Here is a 21,148-nt window from a genome sequence, read left to right as displayed (position 1 = left end):
TTACTCTGTCAAAACATCTGTTTTCTAGACTATTTAAAGTGCCGCACAGCAGCCAGGGGGCCTCTCTGTTAACAAGGGCAAAGGTGGGAAATGGAAGGTTTGGAAACTTAACTGCGAAGGGCTGAAGTCTTTATCGCCCTGTGTGTGTGTGTTTATGTGACAGAGGGCATCAACATTATGATCTTAAAAGTGGCAGGCGTCACTCACTCTGTGGCCGACACCAGGTTGTCCTGTGATGCAAAGGGCTCGTCCCTCAGCTTGTCCCCTGGCAGCAGTGGTGTGGGCATCTCGGCTTCTTTCCTGCGGGGTAGGTTGAATAACCGCCACGCTGCGTTGGAGCCGTCTTCCTCCAAGTTGACCGCTGTGCCTAAATACACGCTGGGCTCCGGGGGATCGGAATACGCCGAAGCTCCGGGGTGGGAGTGGGAGGAGTGGTGGGAGTGATGGGAGTGGAAGTGCTGATTCAGGCCTTCTGGCCCTCCGGGTTCCTCGCCGCCCCCTTTCACCCCGACCAGGCAGGGCTCCGGGGGCGGCTGGTAAAAGTGTTGGCTGTTGGGGGTTGAAGGGTTCTTCATGCCCTCCCCTGACTCCTCGCCACGCTCGCAGGGGTGGGGGCTAAGTGGTGGGGGTTGGGGAGAGTTGGCCTGTTCTGACGGACCAGCGCCGATGCCCCCACTGTGGAGCTGGGGGGCTTTTTGGATGCCGGACACATCCGTGGAGCGTATACTGGGGAATCTTCCTCCGTCCTGGCCCCTCATGGATAACCTTTGGCCAGCTGTTGCCTCGGCCTCTATTGAAGCATCGTCGCTGGTCAGGCTGCGATGATGGAAGGGTGTCTGGGGTCTTTTCTGCAGCTTGTCACCTTTCTCTGGCTTCTCTCCCCCAGCTTTGTGCTTGGCAGGAGGCTGGGAGGGCTGGCCCGCTGACGGAGTTTGGCCTGGGGTGCTGCCTGTTCGCTGCTTCACTGATTTGTATCTGCAGAGAAGAAGACAAACAGGACAAATGCTGAGACGATGAGGCACCGGTGACACCAGGCAAAACAGCAACAGAGACAATATATCAAACCATGAAGATGCTGAATGAGAATGTTTCATTGTCGTGATACGCAGAGATCTTGTGCAGCTTGTGTCAAATCTCCCTCTAAACCCTCACATCTGCTTCTTCTAGAAAACAACAAGTAACTCAATCCTCTCACCTGAAATGTGGCAGCCCTACTTATTCATCTCATATCATTTAGCAAAAAACAACGACACCTAAAACAATTAAGACGCACGAGTGTGAGACTGCTGTCTGCAACATCTAATCCACATCTAATCCACTAAATTATTCCACGTTCTTAGTTTTCTTTATCAGTCACACTCAAACTCATGACATGAACAAATCGCATCTCCTAAAAGCCTATCCATTACCTCTTTACAAAACATCCAAAAAAGAAAATCAATAACGCAAATTAACCCAAGTGCTGACAGAAGAAAATAAATACCTCATTCTCAGCTCTACTGCCTATTCGGCTTGTTCAAATGAGGCTGCTTTGATGATGCATTGGAATGCACTATTATAAAAAGGCTTCGCTGTGGTCATCAGGATCTGTTGGTGACCCTGTGGACTACCTCACCTGAGACCACCGGACACAGCGAGCCAGCTGGCTCCCCTCCTCTTACACTACCACCGTCTACCTCCTGCTTCAACATCAGTGCTCCTTTAGCCTCTGCGTCGCTGAGTCACCGCTCAGCCCGCTGCTGTACATTAGGGTGTTGATGAGGACGCTTTGTCTCTTTGATGGCCAGGGCACTAGCGTGTGCTGACAATTAGATGTCGCGATAAGCAGGCTTCCTTCTACAAAACAAAGCTAATGGCCAATAAAACTGGCAACGCACGCAGCTTCCCATATCTGTGTCGCAGAACTGCTGGGTGTCTTCCAACAAATTAGCGCGCTCCAGCTGACTGGCCCAATCCACTCTGCTCTCGTCTGCGGCCCAAGCCGGCTCTCCGCTCCCTCAGTGGACAAAAATTAAATAAAAGCCAAGTGCAACGGATTCCCGAATGGAAGTATGCCCACACTTGCATGGTATCAACCAATCAAAACACACGCAAAAATCTGTTTAGATAGTGCCTGCTCATTAACCATGAATCCTAACCGTTTCAATCGATTGGATTGCGTCCCTTTTATGGACTGAACAACAAATCAATTACTGGAGAAAACTAACTACATATATATTATTACAGATTAATCAATATCCAACAATGGTGAGTTAGCTGATTTGCGGCTGTTGCCAGTGTGAGGCTGAATTGGTAAACAGTCCCACTGAATGGAGGTGAACGTATAAGCATGCACAACAAACAAAGAATATCATCAATGTTAAGTTGTCAGACGCTGACATTTAAACATAATTCAACATGTTTTGAGCCAATTTGTCAACGCTGGGAGCATGATGCAACATGCACGCTCCTTTATACACCACAGGATCCCTCGAGTGCTCCATCAGAGGTCAAGCTACTGTTTCTCCCTCAAATTATTCCCATCAGTGCAGGGCTAAAAATGTCTGACTTACAGAAACACACATCCCCGGCAAGGCTGTCACTTAGACAAAATAGTGATGGATTGAAAAATATGAAGAATAATATGCTTGTCGGTCTAGACGTGGATATAAGTTGCAGATATTTTGCCGACTACGGCCCTCTGTGTTCAAAGCTCCATAGACTGTGTTTAACCTCTTTGAAATGTCTTTTGAGCACACGTATGAGCAATACCTGCACATGCTGGACAATATCCACGTGGTAAGTGACTGACCTGGAACAGCTGCAGTACGACCTCTGTGAATGCTGCACAAAATCCCAGACTCCCGCTTTCTCAGTCCGCTCTTCCTCACAGGTACCGTTGGTCGCGGCTGAGAACTTTCGCCTGAGGAAGGAAAAAAAAAAAAAAACAGCTTTTAAAACACAATTCTACTAATAGCTCATCTCGTCTGCGAGTATCTTTAGTCACGCGAACTGACTCTTTTTTCCTTATCTTTTTTTCGAAACACAAATCCTAAAATTGTGACACGAAATCCTAAAAAAAGGTGCACGACCCTTTCTGATGTTCCTTTGGTATGTGGAGCTTTGTGCTGAGGCTGATTTCATCGCTCGGCTTGCAGCGATAATATTTTGGCTGACGAGCCCAACAGCTAACTCCAGCCGACGTTCTGTGCTTGGTCAAGGGGCAACAGATCCCGGGTTGCTCCCAATGTGTCAGATTCACTGACGCTGAATAAAACAACAGACAATGTGACGAAACAAACGGCAAGCTAACCCTTACTTTAATTACGAGAGACTATTACTTCCATGTAGGTTTCTTTGCTCTTTTTTTATATGAACGATAGAACATTATAGTAGACCTTGTCAATGTAGTTATGTCTAACTGATGTAAGGTCAGATGCAGGAAAATGACACCGAAAGGCAACAGCGCTGTCAGTGAAAGACGGAAAAAATTAAATAGACTAAAGTCAGGGAATGTTCTCCAGTGCGAAACACACACCTCATTCAAAGTTCATTTAAACCTAATTAACCAGGCATGGCATCTGGGCTCGTGTTGAACCGTGAACCAGTTCAAGTAGTTGTGTTAATTGTATTGTTTTAAACTGAAAATGAGAAGAGCACTTGAACGCTGCTGCAGAAGCACGCTCTTCTTTACTCGGCTTGTCACACCAATAACTTGTGAGTGCTCATAAAAAAATCAAGTACCTTCAGGAGAGGCTGGCTGGTTCTCTCTACTGAGATGAAAGAGTCAGCAAATGGTTTGAACATACTGCTGATGACTTAACAGTGCACCAATTAAGTAGGAAGACAGGTGAGGGGAAGTTCATATGGAGGTCATTCGGGTAGCTTATTTGTACGCCTGTGTGCTACATTTACATAAACCATAACCCTCCCACTTACTATTTTCAAACCCCCAATCATTGCTCACTTTCTGATGATGGGTTCAACTTTCATTTGTAGCGTGGCTGATCAATCCACGCTACTTTCTCCAGAAAAAAAAACAGACTTACTTGTTCTGGGCTCGGTTGATATTGCACTCTTGCCAGACGCGCTCCACCACCTGACTGGCTTGCCGGCGTGGAATCTTGCCTCCGTGGTGACTTGTTTTGTCCACGCTGAACGCATCAGACAATGAAGGCATCTTAACCCACTTCTGGGCCGAGTGGGAGTCCACTGGGGGAGGGAGAGCGCGGGGTTAAAACAGACGTCTTAAACACTTCTTAATGATGGATCAAAATCAAAAAGCAACCCTCTGCCTTTATATAGTCTTTACAGTGTGTTTACACCACTACCTGTCTGTGCCTCCTCAGGCGATGTGGGAGGGGTGAGGGTCACCAAAGACATGGCGGGCTCTCGCTGGGAAGCAGGCACTTGGTGGCCACCCGAGTAGACGGCAGTGCAGTGGGAGGACCCCACAGGGGCCACAACGGGGATGTCTGACTGGGGCACCAGCACAAGGCAGGCTGGGTACACCATCCGCACACCACCTGCACATGCAGAGGCGAGACCAACACCAAACGCATTTAAAAACAGGTCATCTCACAAAAGATTCATCTCAACGATATTGCAAAAAAAAACTGACCGACGAGGACCTCCACAGAGGCCAGAGAGTCATCCTCCCAATCCATGTCCTCCGCTTTGTCCTCCGACGCACCATTCTTGGCGCTGGGGCTGATGGGATAGAACTGGTTCCACTCCTCAATTAGCTTCTGGGTGGGCGGGTCTGACATCTTGTACGACTGGCCAGTCAGCGTCCCGTTCAGGCCGAAAGGACTCAGGATCACTAGTGAGAAGGAAAGGGAGAGGAGAAGAAGAGAGGAGGGACGTTAGTCAGCGTGAGGACATCCTAAACTCACTCACTCATCACTCTGACAACAAGAGATATCCTTCTTAATCCGAATTTGGGATACTTCTTTTGTTAAACTCTGTATTCTTTACCGCCTGCACTTGCCGTTTCTTCTCCTTACTTTCATTAATCTTTCCTTTTTTTTTGCTTCTCCATCCAGCTTTATACATTTTCTACATCCTTAAAACCACTTCCTTCTTTGAAAATCCTTCACAACATCTTTTGCTCACATTTAGAACCTTTCATTCCTCATTCGGTCTTCTTCCATCCCTTCTTTTGTTTCCTCTTCAACAAACTTAATGTCTACCATTTCCCTCTTTTCTTCCATTTCTTTCTCCTTATCCTCCCATCTTGTCCACATTCCGTTCTATCATTAGTGCTTACTTATGCCCTTTCCTTCAATTCATACCTTCTTACTTTGCATATTTTATTCTTCTTTCCCATTTGCACTATTGCAACAATCCAATTCTCATCTTAATCATCCTCCCTTTCTCCCCTCCCGCCCCCCACATGCTTTCATCTCCGGCCGAATCAGCAGCGACCTTTCCAGAGCACCGCTGGACCCAGACGGTCCCGCCTGACTCGCCAAATACTTGGAGAGCAATCCAGACGCCAATTATTGGCAAGCGGTGGCCTCTCAGAGCCCATAAACAGAAGCTTATAAAAACGGGCCACTCCTCTGCAAACACACTTGACTGCACAGACGTACTGAGAGCACACAGGGAGCCAATCAGTCTGCCTGTGGAACAGACCTCCATCAGACAAAGCAGATAGAACCATAAACTACATACATAATGTATACATACGAGCACGGAAACCATATGCATACCATTCATTGTAGCTTGTTCTGCATCCATTCACTTCTCTGTATCATGCATCTAAATGTGGAGAGGGGGACCAGAGAAGGTTCGACAGAGCGGCTGGGTGAGCATTAGAGCATTAGTTAAGGTCCCTCTGTGCGCTGCTTTTCGAGTGTGTCATTACTAGACGTGATGGCCTCTGTCCCCAGGTATTGATCCAAAGGACAGCTTCCACGATGGGAAAATACAATTTTAAAAAAAAGAGTAGTAAAAGGAAAATTGGATGCATTACCACCGAGATCCTTACAAAACTAAATGTGATCATGTTAATGGTACACAATTGTATTTGCCGCGCTCACTGAATATATTTAAATGTAGTAACTTCCTTGATATAGTAGTTTGTATTGGCGGTGGCGGAGTCCAGGGCTCAGATGGCCGTCCTGAGCATGAGGGATTCACAGGGGGATCAATCCGGCGCAATTGTATTTCAATAAAAAGTGTTTACGATTCATCTCTCAGCACCATATCAGAACTGTTTAAGGAATTACCAATTACCACCACTGCTTCGCTTCCAGCATTCAAGTGGCTTCTTCTATTGTGAAACAATATATGAATCATCGCTCATCAAAAACTTTACTTGGCCCTCAAAACTACTCGCAGCATGAAATGTGATTAAAATCATTATCGATTGGAAACAAATAAACCACTCCTGTTGTATTCCTCACAAATTATTTGCTCAGACAGTGTTTTGCTGTAGCATCAAACCACACTTGTTACCATGGTAACCACAGGTGTCACCAAATTTACCAAGACTGAAATCTTAAGCGTTACTACTTCAGAAAACGGGAAGGTTTGAAAATGGCTGGTTTTAAAAGAAAAATCCCCCCCAAATAATAGAGATTGAAGAGCTGTGGGGGTTTTACGGTAGTGACTGGCAGGTGTAATAATAAGGGAGTGGAGCGAGAGCACTGTGGAGCGTCACCAGACGGATACTGAGAGTTACTATGTGGCCGAGACACAATCATCCTGTATGCCCCTCAGAGGAACGCTTCACCCGAGCCCACAGAACATACTGCCTCAGCAAAAATGAAGCCGCAGAGGGAAGATCAAAAGGTTATGTCGCGGTACACAACAACATCCAGCGATGGTCGATCATATTAACCTTGATTAAACTCAACCCAACTTTCATTTCTGCATTTCGAGCTGCGCGCACACACACACACACACACACACACACTCCTAAGACCTGAGGCCAATTGTGGAAGAGAGATCAAATTCAGCACAATTATGGAAATGGTTTACCGTTTTCCCCCCCATCACATCCCAACCCTCCCCTCCATCCCCTCCGGTTCTCTCCCTCTCTGACTGTGAGCCTATCTGTGGCTCCCTGAAGACATGTCAAATGTGCTCAGATCAGTGTAATGGGCTGAGAGTTCATTACATTCACTCTGCGCCCTTTTATGAGGTCACATCCTGGAGAGGTCTGCCTGCCGGAGCGCTCTGCCGCGCAGTAAACCGAGCTTGGCAGAGGTGAGGGGGAGGAGGGAGATGAAGGCAGCGCTTCCTCGGCGCTGTGCTTGGTTAGCCAGGAGGAGATGCACTGCGGCGGTGAAAACACACACCTGTGTATTGACACTCGCCGTACTCGATGACAAAACACAGACGGGGCTGATTGTAAAACACACACACACACACACACACACACACACACGTCTGCTTCAGTCTCAACATAGGGGGCGGTTCCCTACAGAGATGCCTTAGGGTTTTACAGTTTGTCCCATCAAAATGAGAATTTATCACCTTTGTAATTTGAGTCGTTAAATTTCAAGATTCTCAAGCAATTCTACAGAAGCAACGTTATCTCACATTAGACTAGTAGGTGTGTGTGCGTCTGTGTGGAGGAGCATGACAACTTTAAAGGCAAAAGGGCATTCATTGACTAATAAAATGAGCCTTAAGTAACCATCAACTAGTTGGCGGCTGGGGAGCTATTTGATCATCCTAAATGACCAGGAAACCCCATCAGTATCCTTACAGCGATCCATACGGCAAGATCCAATAATCGTTTTATTTTTATCCCAGGCACTAGTCTGTAACTAGACGGGACATTATCACCTCCCTTCAGGAGAGCTCTACACAGTTAATAGGTGGGCTATACGGAAATTACTGCGGTGAGTGGAGGAACAGATCGCTGTTATTACTCTGGAGGGGGTGTTGGGAGAGGGGAGGGCTGAATCGGGTCCATTTAACTGAAGAGGAGCACGTAAGAGGATAACTTTTCCTTGAGCGTCGCGAAATTTAGGAAACAGAAAATGAAGGAATTAGTCATTGTCTGACTAATGTCTGGCGCTTCTTTGTCAGTTTCCGAAGCAGCATTTCTATTTGGAACCACGTGGGTTTGTTTTGCAATGTGTGTTGAGTCTGGTTCAGGTGGCATGTTGTTGTTGTGGATGCATATCAGTTACTCACACCGCGTTACCTTGAATTCTTAAAGAAAAACTTTTTTTCCTCGCATGCCTCCACAGTGAACAAAGTGATGAAAACATCCGTTCACAAGCTCTCAACCAACTTGTGCAGTCTAATCCAAGTCCCATGTATCCACGGATGAGCAGAGCCTCAGCAAGGCCGGCACTATTTCAAACGGTTGATGCACGAGTCTGGCGAGAAAAGCAATGTTTTCTTCAAGAATTCAAGGTAACCCGGGGTGAGTAACTGATCAACGACAGGGTCCATTTACGTGACATATGCTGGAGAGGGAAGGATCAGGGAAAGTAAGCAATATTCAGCCAAATAATGCACGAGGGAGATATTCATAGCTCACTCTGTCACAAATACAATCAGGGTGAGTGCGTGGTACTTTCATTTGTATTCTAATTGTGTTGTTTAGAGAGCTACCTATTTCCTTCCCTCCACAAAGTAAATGTTTATGACATTAACATTTCTCTGTGTGAGGGGAAATGAAAGCAAACAATGGCTTTGGGATTATATAGTGTTTGGTTTAGGGCGGGGTAATGAATTTAGAGCCAATGATGGAATATCATTTGCGGCACATTTTTATAGCTACACGTCACCATAATTTAAAGTGACTACAGAGGCTTTGCTTTTCAGTTTTTTTTTCTTTTCACTGGCTGCATGCCAATCTGTAATGAAAGACAGCCTGACAGAAGATTGCATATACATTATCTTGGCAACAGCACCCAACACACACAGCTTACCAATATAATTCATTAAATAAAACCTACACTTAAAATATTGCCTGTTTAACGGTAAATGCTCAAAGAAAAATGCTTCCGAAAACATAATTCTCTTATCTGCTCGAGTGTATTGCACCTTATCTCCTTGGGCCAACAGGCAGTGTGCTTTGCTAAATAACAGCCTGAAGTTATTTGGAGCAAAGTGGGGTCCTTGAATCCTGAGGATTAACTTGTGTTTTAGAAGATGCCATTTCTCAGATTAATCGCAAGCAGTAATGTGCGCAAAGAAACATGTTCGGGTTTTCTGTTTGCCGCTAAATTGGTTTCCTGAAAGTAAACGTATCGGCAGCACGTCCACTCGGCGTGAGAGCGTTAGCTTCCCGTGTCTGATTAGCATAAAAACATTTATTTTAGCGAGGCAAAGCCAGATAATACACAGTTGATTTCTCAAAAGTTTTAAAGTGTATACTCAAGACGGCTGCTGTGGTGCCAGCATGGAAATGTGGGTCTGACTGAGCCATTCTGCTTGTCAAAATACATCAATGTTAACGGTAATTTATCCCAAAATGTATTTTTACTAGCTGTGGCAAATATCCTCCTCAGCTAACCCTAACATTTGAGCTCACACTGAAAATTACAAAAATTTAAAAAAGAAGGCGTACAAGCATGCAAATGTCAGAGGCCTTTTACTGGATTCTGTCAGCCCGTTACGGCCTTTTGTTTCGGACTGAAACAAGCAAAGAAGCAGCCTTAAAGCAAAGCACTAAAGAGAGCACAACAAGCAAGACATGGTAGCAGTATTTATTCCCCCCCACTAAAATCCCTCTCTGTTTATTCGTCTGTCACACGCATACTTGGAGGGTAATGTTGTGTCTCGCCATAACTGTGTGGCGCTCCACTTGAGGGTCAAATCAAAGTGACACATTATAGCACAACACTGTCTGTGTGTTTATCCAGCCACTGAGCTGTTGATCAGCTTTTCAGGAAACATGTGGGCATGATGTGTACCGGCAGCAAGCTTTCTGCTTATGTTTTCTTTTTTTATGACAAGCCAAGGCGCCATAATTACATAGGAGGTTTACATTACATCCTGTATTTCTTTCCAACCGGCCCAAAGGGAGGGGCTGCGTAATTCCCGAAGGATGCAGTGTTTGCTGTTGCCGTGTAACATGTTTGCTTTAATTGTTTTAGCTCCAACAGTGCATTTGGACTTTTCCCCAGTGGATTCTGAGCTGCTCACAAAGTAATGGCAGTGTACTGCGGGCTAAAACAAATGTAAATCTGAACCTACCTTGGAAGGGACTGGACGCTTGCAGAGCCAGAGTGAGGTGCTCCTCCGTCAGATGGTACACGGGCTGGTGCTGGTTGATCTCCACACTGGTGCACACGTTGCTCTCCCCGTGCAGGAAGAAGGTGAAGGCGCAGGATAGGTGCTCGCTGTGAGGACGAAGAGAGGGGAAAGAGATGAGTCACTTTGGCCACTTTAACATGCACCTTTTGAAAAGAACTACTACGCGTGCGATGATTAACTCCGATAAGGTGTGATATGGAAAAGTGACTGTCAATCAGAAAGTCTAGTTTGTGATGCTGCTCACGGGGAAAGAAAAGAAGAAGAAAAAAAGAGTTGTCAGCGAGAGGTATAGACAGAAAATACGATGTAAAGAACTGTTGATGGGAGAGATTGAGTCCGAGATAGTCACAAAGGAGTAAAAGAAGACGCTACCGATATGCGTGCGCTCTGGTGATTCAAAGACGGTGTCAGGACAAGTCTGTGATCTGATACCGCCGCAGACAATAATTTAGTGTTGAGTCTTTCCAGCGTAATCCCCTCAATAAATGTCACATGTGGGTGGGAACTTTGAGTGTAGAGACAAAACAGTAAGCAGACACAGCGGTGCTCGCAGGTGGCAAGTGCTTCCGTCTGGTGTGGATAGCACTGTGTGTGTGTGAGAGCGAAACAAAGGGGCCAGCCCTGACCAACCCTGGCTTCCTAGCCAGTATGCTCAGCTACTACAGTAGTCTCTCACGCCCTCTCTCCCTCCTTCCTTCCCTCCGGTTTAACATCGGCGGCCTGTGCCAGTCTGACCTCAACAGCACGACACAAAAAGTGACAAGTTGAAGAAGAAACGGAAAAGCAAGGATGAGGCAGACGGAAAAGAGCGGGGCGGAGCGGCACAATGCAGGCCGTTGTCTGCAGGCTTTCCTCCTGCCGTCAGCCATCATACACACCCCCGCAGAGAAACACACACACACACACACAAATGCAGAGAGCGTGAGAGACGGAACAAGCGGTGGACGAGCGAATAAAAAAAGAAAAGTAAACGCTGTGAATTTGGAAGTGGATCAAAGAGGGTTGCCTCCTCCGAGGATTTGGTTTAGCAAATATCAGTCTTCTCTCTCTGGCACACCTACTCTGCAGAGGATTAGAGAGAAGGAGCGGGAGTGGGAGAGGGAGAGCGAGGCAGATGGAGATGTAGAGAGAAAGAGAGAGCACACTTCAAGAAGATAATACCACCTACGAAGAGGAGAGATGCCCTAAACCCCCCCAGAGCCTCACATTCCTCTGACATGTCTTGTGTTTTTTCCCCTGTGAAAATGAGGTGGTGCTAGTTCCTGAATGGCGATGAATGTATGATATTCAAATTGGACAGCTGGAAGCAAGTAGGCCAATGAAATCTTGAGGATTGGTTCAGATGTTCTTCCTGTCATGATACAATATTTACATGCCTATATGTGCGTCGAAAGCTCTGCTGGTCGTTGTGATCCCTCCTCATGTTTACACTGTGGAGCAGTCCTGTCCTATTGGGACGACAGTGAGAGTCACGGCGGACAAATCCACAATCCTGTACAAGTAGTCTGAAAAACAGCCCTCCATTCTGCAGAAGCCAGAAACAAGGCTTCTGCAGTCGGGATCTTCCAAAGTTATGGTCTTGTTAGCGCTAACTTGCCTCTCCGGGTTTCCACACAGTGTTTCCTTGCTTAGCTGCACATAAAAGGGACTACAGCGAGGGAAGCTTGACACTAAAAAAAGACCAACTTCGGGAAGATGTCCACTTAATTTGTCAATTTGGATGACATTAGCACTGCATGAGGAAGCACAGCCGCCTCGTTCATTTGAACGGGTCCACTCTGTTGGTGCAGAGTCACATGATGCAGCGTCGCCCAGCGGAGCAGTTGGACCCGACTCGACTTTCACCAGACCACGATGTGACATCCTGGACGGTCAAAAACCTGGTAGATGACTTAATAACACAAGCAGCGCATTTCTACCGCTTGCCTCGCTATCGGCTCGATGGAAGACTGAAAGTTACTGCTGCCGTGATGATTTTCCACAGTTGCAGAATCCCGTCTCCTAATTTTCGAAACTGCTCTGCAGTGTTTTAGCATCTTTCAGCCTGAGGTACACACACACACACACACCAACTCACGCCTTCTCTCAACACAGCGCTGCTTTTGGTCTGAGCTCCCTTTAGCTCTGGACTGCTGAAGCCGGAGATGAACATTTTTGCAGGAAACAGGAAACTCCGTCCCCTTCCTCAGTCAACATTAGAGTCGAGCGAGGAAAGCCAATTTACAGCACAATCCGAATCTCCAAATTCATTATATTTGTACCGCTAAGAGCAACAAGTAATTATATTTTTTGTAAAACTGAAGGAAAATGTACACTAGACTGTCAAATATTATCTGCTCGTGACAAAGTATGAATGGTTGATAATCCTGATGAGGCACCTTGCATGGTAGCGCCTCTCATCAGTGTGTGAATGGGTGAATTATGTCATGTAGTGTTAAAGCGCTTTGAGTGGTCGGAAGACTAGAAAAGTGCTATACAAGTACGGGTCCATTTACCGTTTAGCAAATAACGGCAAAGTGTTTTAATGGAAAATTATAGTAAAAAGACTGAGGCCTCGGTCTAAAAATCTTACAATAGTGTTAGAGTCCCGGTGACACAAAAGAAAAGAAAGACAGTTTACTAGGGCTGCAACTAACGATTATTTTAATCGAATCATATGGGGTGTTGGCACCTATTTTTAGTCAAAAGACTGTGTTGTTCGGTTGAAAAATGGGAAAATCACTGTTTCTATGTGAAAGCCTTCTCTCACCTAGAGCTGCCTGACCTTAAAATTTGCATAAGCCTCCCCCCTTGCGCTGTGACGTGGTTTTACAAAGGTGGGGGCTACACAGGGCGCACAGCACAAGGAAATGTCCAGATGAAGCGATTTTTTTCAAACTTCTTGCCGTTTTGTGTTCTTTCAGGTACTTCTAGGTGGTTTGTAAGCCTATGGATTGTTTTGTTACAATCCCACAAGCCCGTACGTTTACGGAGATGTGTTTGTTAGTGAAATCCGACGTTGTAAGGGATACTTATGAAGGATCTTGTGAAACCGTTTTGGCCACCGCAGCATGTGACGTAGGGTCGTTGGAGATTATGTAAATACTCCAATTTAACAGTTACTTTAATTATTTTCTACAACATATTTATCTTCTCACAAGGGTTGCGGTATTTTAAGCAATTTAAATGAAGTTAAACAACGCTGTGGTTCCGGAGATAATTAAGGAAACGTAAAAAAAAAAAAAAAAAGTTGAAATTTTCGTGTCTGATAATAGGCGCGGGGCGACGAGGCTTACAACAGGTTAAACTATTTCATTCTGGGTCTCTTACGACCACGAAATCACGTTGTTGGGTAAGCCCAACTACGTGATTTGATTCAGTCTACTTTGAGTAAAAAAACAACCTGCAGCCAGATCCTCCGGTGTGCCGATTAAACGTTAACGAGTGACAGCGTGAACTGAACCAGACCGGGCGGTTACGGCATGTTTCACCACGTTACATAACGTACATAACGCAACTTTAACGATAATACACAACCCAAACACGTTAGCTAACGTGATAGCAAGCTGACTAGCTTCCATTAAAAACAAGTTAGAGGGAAAAGAAGACGCTGTAGACATCTTAACGCTGATTGGCTAAGACTCGACCCGTCACATCCAAGATGTTCTATTTTTGCTAAGATCACAACCTCAGCGTTTCTCAGTCTCTCACTCCAATCTCAGACACGCTGGCGGCCAGTTGCTCTGCTCCGCTCTTTTTTTTTTTTTTCTCCGCGACTTTATGACTGCCGTAATAATCGCGCGACACAACGAATCGATAATGAAATTCGTTGCCAACACTTTTGCTAATCGATTTTTATCGATTTTATCGAATCGTTGTTGCAGCCGTACAGTTTACAATGAAAAGATCATCACTTAGTTGAACATGTCTGATTGTGTGACGGTTCTATTCAGTCTTAATGCTTTCTAAAGCAAAACACTAATAATGTTTGATGAAAAGAAAAAGAATATTGTTTTGGGCTTCATAAAAAAGGAAATGGTTCTCAGCCTTTGTCACGGCGACTGCTCCAGGTGCTGGAGTAGAAAACGACACCCGGCTCCTGCAGTGTGCGTGTGCTGGGCTTGTCAGCCAACCAGCTGAAGAATGTGTGAGAAGCAGCAAATAAAAAAGTGAAGATGGAGAGAGTGGAACCGGAGCCAGGTACGAGTCTTCCTCGTTAGCAAAGCACGGAGCAGAGAAGGACTGAAGACAGGGTGTTTGGGGTGATTTAAGACTCACTTCAAAGTAATAAACCATTTGTGTGGGCTGGTTATCCTCTCAAGCAATACACATTGGCATAACAAAAATGTATACGCTGACCGACGCTGGGCTGTATTTATGTACGGGGGGGGGGCGACGAGGGGAGGAGAGGAAGAGCAAGTGCCACATAGACGACAACAAAGGAAGACAAAATGTGTCGCAAGTGTTCTGCAGACATCAACAGATCCGCAGTCTACCATACACACACACACACACACACACACACACACACACGTCATTTGGAAGCTTGGAGGTGGAGGGCTGCCATCTGTGGCTCAGCAACAGTAGTACAACCCGACTCTCCCTTTCTCCCTCTCCTGCATGCGCACGCACGGACACACACTTGTAGAGAATTGATTCAAAACGTGGTACAATACCGCTGGTGTCAGCTGATTGGTTAAGCAGATTAGCGGGTGTGCAAGCTGTTGACATTACATGCTAAATGATCACGTTACTGCCGTGGTTAGAGGACGCCGTGTTCCATGTGAGCGTATCACTTTACATGTCCTAATGTCACCTCGTGCTTCGGAATTCCTCTACTGGCATGAAACATCAAATCATTTGCATTACGCAACTTTAACAGTTCAGGTCACATGGGACACTGGAGCTAATCCTGGACGCCAGTCTCATGATAAGCCGTGATTTTTAGTCACTATTGACCGACTGAACAGCTGGACTCTTAAACCACTAAGTTGCAGAGTGATTGCCGACAGAGCCGGGGGTGCTTCACAAGTCAACAGGTGCTTGGCGAGCACTTGGCCGAGCGAGCGCCGAAATGTCAACAAAAACCGCAGCATCGTGACACGTTTCCTCAACGCCGCGTCGCTCACCGACACACAAAGGCAGCAGGGGCGCAGGGTTTAGGGAGGCTTGCGCTCGGACAAAAAGGCAGCGCAGGCCTATCGGATGAGTCATGCTGTCCGTGCACGGGAGAGTTCCCTGGCGTGACCGCGTGCACGCTCACGCACAGTAACACAACATGTGCAAACAGCTGGTACGCATGGAGTGTGTGTGAGTGAGTGAGATCAGGTGACATGCATGCACAAGCAAGCCAACACACTGATTTAACAAGTATTTTCTTTTATAGTATTACACCGACGAGTCTATTACAGTGATAAAAAGAGAACACATTTATTTTTGTTTATGATTAAGCAAATACGCTCACTTGTTATGCAAGTTAATTGAAGTCTTAAAAAGGAACCACTCAACATTTTGAGTAATATATTCATTCACTCTCTTGTTGAGTTAGTTTATTATCCTTTCAGAAATGTGTACATTACTTATTAACGTAAGCTACAGGCAGTGAGAAATATCAAGCAATGGAACTCCTCCTTTAAATGAGCACCGCTCTGCCTTAACGTCATTTCATTAGGATTTCATTTGGAAAACTATGTCTTGCTCTACCTAAGGGTCCCCAGGAACCCCCTGAGGGACCCCTGAGGGGAACCTTCTCCATGACACATTGCCTGTTAAAGTGTGTCGAACCTGCCTCCAGACTCGGGTTCCCAGGGATTTCAGAATGCAGTCTCTCCTGCAGCGAGATACTGCTTACATTTCAAAAACAGAATAAAAAAAAAAAGAAAAGAAGGCCAAAACCTGGTGGCTACTGTTGAGTAGCAAAGAGAACTGTGTGTGTGTGTGTGTGTGATTAAAATACCACCTGTCAGCAGCACGCCGCGCATGAGCTAATGGGCCGACGCAGAAATCCCTCTTCAAAACAAACAAATATCTCTCCTCTTGTTTGTTTGCTCTATTTTTAGGAGGAATTACACATTTCATTTTAATAATGGAGCGATGAGATGAGGTGTACCCAGTTAAACAGCCTTCAAAGCAAGGAGACACTTGTCAGAACGCTGTTCATTAATGAGATGCGTGACATCACAATGTTATCGCCTTCTCTCAGTCGTGTTGAGAGGGAATATAAAAAAGGAGGGAGGGGAAACCTCTGGAGCCTGAGGAAAGAAGGGAAAAAAGCCACAAGATCTTTTAATCATCTTTTCTCTCTCTCTCTGTCTCCACCTTTCCTCCCACTCCCGTCTCCTCTGCTCTTCCGTCCATTAACTGGCAAATAGACCGGGCTGCTCTCTGATCCGCTCTCCTTCTCCTCTCGGTCACACACACACACACACACACACACACACACAACTGTGATTGTCCACGGAGGGCACGCCCCGCTCCACCTCTCGGATGCAAATGGCCGGTGGCCTTTGGCTCGGTAAGGAGACAATAAGATAATCCAGTGAGGATTTGGAGTGGGGCCCACATACAAAGGAGGGCAGGTGGGCACATTTGCCTTCAGCTGGCATGCCATGGAAATGAGGTGCCAAAGGCCAGCGGAGAGCGAGCAAGGGAGGCAGGGAGGGCGGGAGGGCGGGAGGGAGCAGCGTGGGACTGACAGCCTCCATCAGTGTCAAATGAGCGGTCTGCTGTGGAGCACACAAACAGATGACCGGCCATTTAATCGTCCCCAAAGTTTTGATATGACGTGTGTTTACAAAAAGGGATGGATACATTACTGCGTGTATATGACGGCTTATTCGCTGTACAAATGGACTGCATTGATTTATGTTTCCTTGAACGTCGGGGAAATTGCTCTGGACAATATATTCCGCTTGCTTGCCACAAATCTGAAAGTCTATGGAGGCAATTGAGGATTATTTCCATAATCTTTTTGAAGTCCGGGTAAAGCAAAAATAAATATGTGTTCAGAGTTTGTAACACAGCAGATCATGTATTAATAACCACCCAGCCAAATCTGAATGGTAAACATGTATGTATGTAGTGTTAGAGGAGGGCTCCAGTGCATCGAGCCAGGATTTGACTGGTAAAAAACTGTTTCTCTGCATAATTCCACGAGTCAGCACTACATAGTTCAGTCCTTTCACATGTTTTCACTCATTATTTTCTGGCGTGTATAATGTGTTAAGAAACAAGTCTCAGATTTCTTCTTTCTATTTCTAGCGTTTAGAGTCAAAGACGGTGTCAAATCATCACAACAGAAGACATTTTATTATTTTGAAATATTGAAAAAAACAATTGATCCATCAATTATCAAAATCATTGCAAATTAATTTTCTACAGATTGATTTATCAATCAAGGCAACTTTCTATCAACCTCATTGATTGACTATTAAATAATTAACTTGAACTATTTACTCAAACTTTTATTCTTGGAAGACTTATTTCTCACCTAATGAAACCTTTATTTTGTTGTTTTATTAGACAACGGTGGACAATAGCGATGATGGATGGAAACAGGATTGTTCTTTCTGAATACAGCAATGACTGAGCGACATCATCTCATTAACTTCCGTGAGTTTTCCGTCCGGCTTGCCAGCGGATGCATTTGTGGCTTGTTGTTGCGGCACATGGCAGTAAAAAGCAGTTGTCCATGTAAATCTACACAAACAAGGCATCCCAAATCACTCATCCACGGTCTGAGCCGCCAGAACGGCATGCACACTCTTACTTTTAGATCGCATGATTATGACGTTCGCTCCTGACAATTTTTCATGCATTAGTGGCATTTTCATTGAGGTATTATTTCCCCAAGTCCTGTAAAGTTTGTTGAACTGTTCTAAAATATGCTCTGTTCTTTATAAATCACTTATCGGCATTGTGGCAGCATTTTATTGCTGCGGTTTTAGAGGCCACACACACACACACACACACAGTTTATTTAAGGTGAGTCAAATGAAAGCCAAAGCACGGTATGTGAAAGATATGAAGACAGAGAGGCGTGAAATAGGACGGAGGCTGCAGAGCTGTAACATTCCACAGATGTTTGTTGGGCTCGGCCGGCGGCGCTCTCAGAACTGAGCTTCCGTTTAGCTGGTGTACACTTCCTCAGCACAACAACAACAGCAGCAGCAGCAGCAAGTGTCCCGACCACTGGGAGGAGTCACTCCCCCCCCCTTCATCTCTGGCCATTTGTCCTCGCCGGACCCAGCAGTCACCTCTGGCCTGTCGGGTACGTGGATATCCGTCATGTGCAGCAGCCCGCTGTGCCAAGTCAACATGTTTTGACTGGTCACGCGCCGCTGCAGTGAGAGGCCGGGCTGGCATGGGCACCGTTTTTGGCACAAAGTCATCAAACAATGTTTCTGGAATAAAATAACAATCAGCCGCCGCACGTGTAACAGGGAGTCATTGTTTTGCGGATGGACAGCGGGGGAGATGAGTTTGCCAAGAAGCCGTGGTTAGTTATCAAACGGGTTTCTTGGAAGGAGCGAGGAGGCAGTGGAGCTATTGTTTAAATGATGTAACGGACCAGAGTTAATTTGTCATCCACACGGATTAAAAATCAAGAACAAAAGGAGGGGGGAAAAAGGAGTTTGGAGCCTTGTATACCAGCTGCTACAACTAAACAAAACCAATCTGTATCGGCCAATAAGGTTCATCCATTGTCGTCTTTTAATTGTCTGGTGATCCGATGAGTTGTGGGATCCGTTGTACGTTAAGGCAGTGCAAATTTGACTTTCATATTAAAGCCACATTAGGACTTGACATAGAAATGGCAAGTGTACGTTTCATTAAATAAGGAGGTGTCACTCAAGAGGGATAAGACAAATAAGCAAGGAGCGAAAATGAGGGAGGTGGTAAACAGCATTGAATTAGAGGACACATTTCCAGGGCGATAATATCTTCCCGACTGTCTGGCCACCTGGGAAACAACAACACTGTCTGCTGCGAAAGCAACACACACACACACACACACACACACACACACACACACACACACACACACCCCTGTGAGACGCACCAGCGTGCGGTTCACACAGGAGACTAGGTGCGAGAGAAAACACTAACCCGAAACTCTTACGGCCAGCACATTCACTTACGCACACCCGGAGCTCTATTACTTTGAATTGATTTCCCTCTGCCACAAACGGGAGAAGGGGTGAGCCTCTTTATAAGCGCCGGATTAAACTTGGAGAGAGCGAGAGAGCAATGGAAAGAGATAGAACGACGAGTGCGTGAAAAGAGGAGAGATCAGATCCTCGGCAAGCCTGTCACAGCCACACACAGATACAGCTGAGCCAGATACAGGTAATACTGACATAACCCTGACAGGTCAGGTTCCAGCTCCCTCCCGGTTTAGGCTACATCCCAACACACACACACACACACACACGGTTTCCTCTAATACACCTGCTGTCAGCTAAAAAGCAACCGTCTCAACCTGAGCCAGATACCTTTGGAAGAATATTTGCAGTAATTATGCTCATTACCATGTTCACATAATCACTTTGCAACCGCTCCGTGATTGTGATGCCACATCTGTTGCTTCTCGTGAAAGAGGCACTTAGTACAGCGCTGCAGTGAGATATGCATTTACACAGCAGATCTGCAGACCATCTTTAACCGCGTGGCATAACGCATCCTACAAACCAGACAGTGGAATAACTACTTTTATGGCACAGCGGCGTGGAAGAGAGGTGGCGTTTTAAGCTCGTTTTAAGCCGTGTTCACGTGGGGTCATCGTGCCCTTAGTGATATGAAATGTGCAGTTGTAATAATAAAAAGGTTCATTACCCAGAGCCATGACCAATTAGTCAGCCTCATCCTGGATTAAAGCTGGGATTCTGCGGTTAGCCCACAAAAAGCAAGGCCTACTTTGGCCCCTTTTTCTTTTTTTAATTAGCCGAAACGCTTTTTGAAAATCATGTTATACCGCAGTTACTGTGCTTTAAAGATGGACCACCAGCTGTGGCACAGAACTGGAACTAAATGCCGTGACCATATTTGTGGGTCTTCCCAACTGTGTCCCAGAGAAACGAGGAAAGGCCAGCAGGGCGACGTCATCCCTGTGTTTTACTCAACAAATTAATCAACCTGCAGAAAGGCCACAATACATATCCGAGTGATAAATATCACTCAGTGTACTGACATTAGACGTCAATATCAGGTTAACGGCTCACGCAAACATTTCATGAATTGATGATAAAACGTCTCAAAAATGACCGGGCATCATGTGCTTTATTTGGACTCGCCAAATGTTTTTTGACGGACTAAATATTTTATTATGCCAAATAAAAAAGTGTGTGTATGTGTGTGTGTGTGTGTGTGTGTGTGTGTTGGCCTCAGTACAATACAAGAAAGGCGACTAATCGAGTGTCCCGTGCTCTTCGTGGAGAAAGAGGGCGTTCCTCGTGCGTTCACTTGTTGACGTTTTGATAACATCTGGTACACTAATCACACTCAAATAGCAGAAACCTGTGTGTAGCAGAGAGCTAACAACCACAGATATAGAATCAAACGGCACGTTCAGCAGCACGTTTTGTTGTATTAAGTTCCATTAACGAAGCTGGAAAGCACGTGTGCAATGAGCTCAGCTGATCAGTGTGTCACAAAAGCCACAAAGTTGTGTTCCTCACTCCACTGACACTGCATGACATTCACTTCTTACAGCTACTTCAAATTAAAACAAACACACACACACACAAACAAATGCATTTCTAGAAAATGGAATCGATCTCAGTCCACTTTTCTAAACACTGAGAATGAGTCCTACGTTAAAATCAATGGAGCTCAGAGGACTCACCGCGAGTTGTTTTGGCTGATGGCTGCGCAGTGTTAACAGTGAGGGGAAACATAAACACAAGACCACTTACAGCCCCTTGATCCCCGGCTCTAAATCAGGATTATGTATTCTGCAACC

The 21,148-nt window shown here is 45.7% G+C and overlaps 1 protein-coding gene across 1 annotated transcript in view; it reads right to left on the bottom strand.

Annotated features, from left to right (window-relative positions):
* Nucleotides 1-21,148, bottom strand: part of med13a (mediator complex subunit 13a) — a gene marked incomplete at its 5' end in the record, with an annotated part of 70,567 nt that overhangs the window by 23,261 nt on the left and 26,158 nt on the right. The window contains 6 exons of the mRNA XM_079235694.1: nucleotides 208-975; nucleotides 2,792-2,902; nucleotides 4,029-4,191; nucleotides 4,311-4,505; nucleotides 4,601-4,801; nucleotides 10,150-10,295. Of these exons, the coding sequence (XP_079091820.1) occupies nucleotides 208-975; nucleotides 2,792-2,902; nucleotides 4,029-4,191; nucleotides 4,311-4,505; nucleotides 4,601-4,801; nucleotides 10,150-10,295 (1,584 nt within the window). The remainder of the gene's footprint in view (nucleotides 1-207; nucleotides 976-2,791; nucleotides 2,903-4,028; nucleotides 4,192-4,310; nucleotides 4,506-4,600; nucleotides 4,802-10,149; nucleotides 10,296-21,148) is intronic.

The sequence above is a fragment of the Taurulus bubalis genome, assembly GCF_910589615.1.
Source record: "Taurulus bubalis genome assembly, chromosome: 2".
Lineage (NCBI taxonomy): Eukaryota > Metazoa > Chordata > Actinopteri > Perciformes > Cottidae > Taurulus > Taurulus bubalis.
This window is presented reverse-complemented; position numbering and strand designations above follow the sequence as displayed.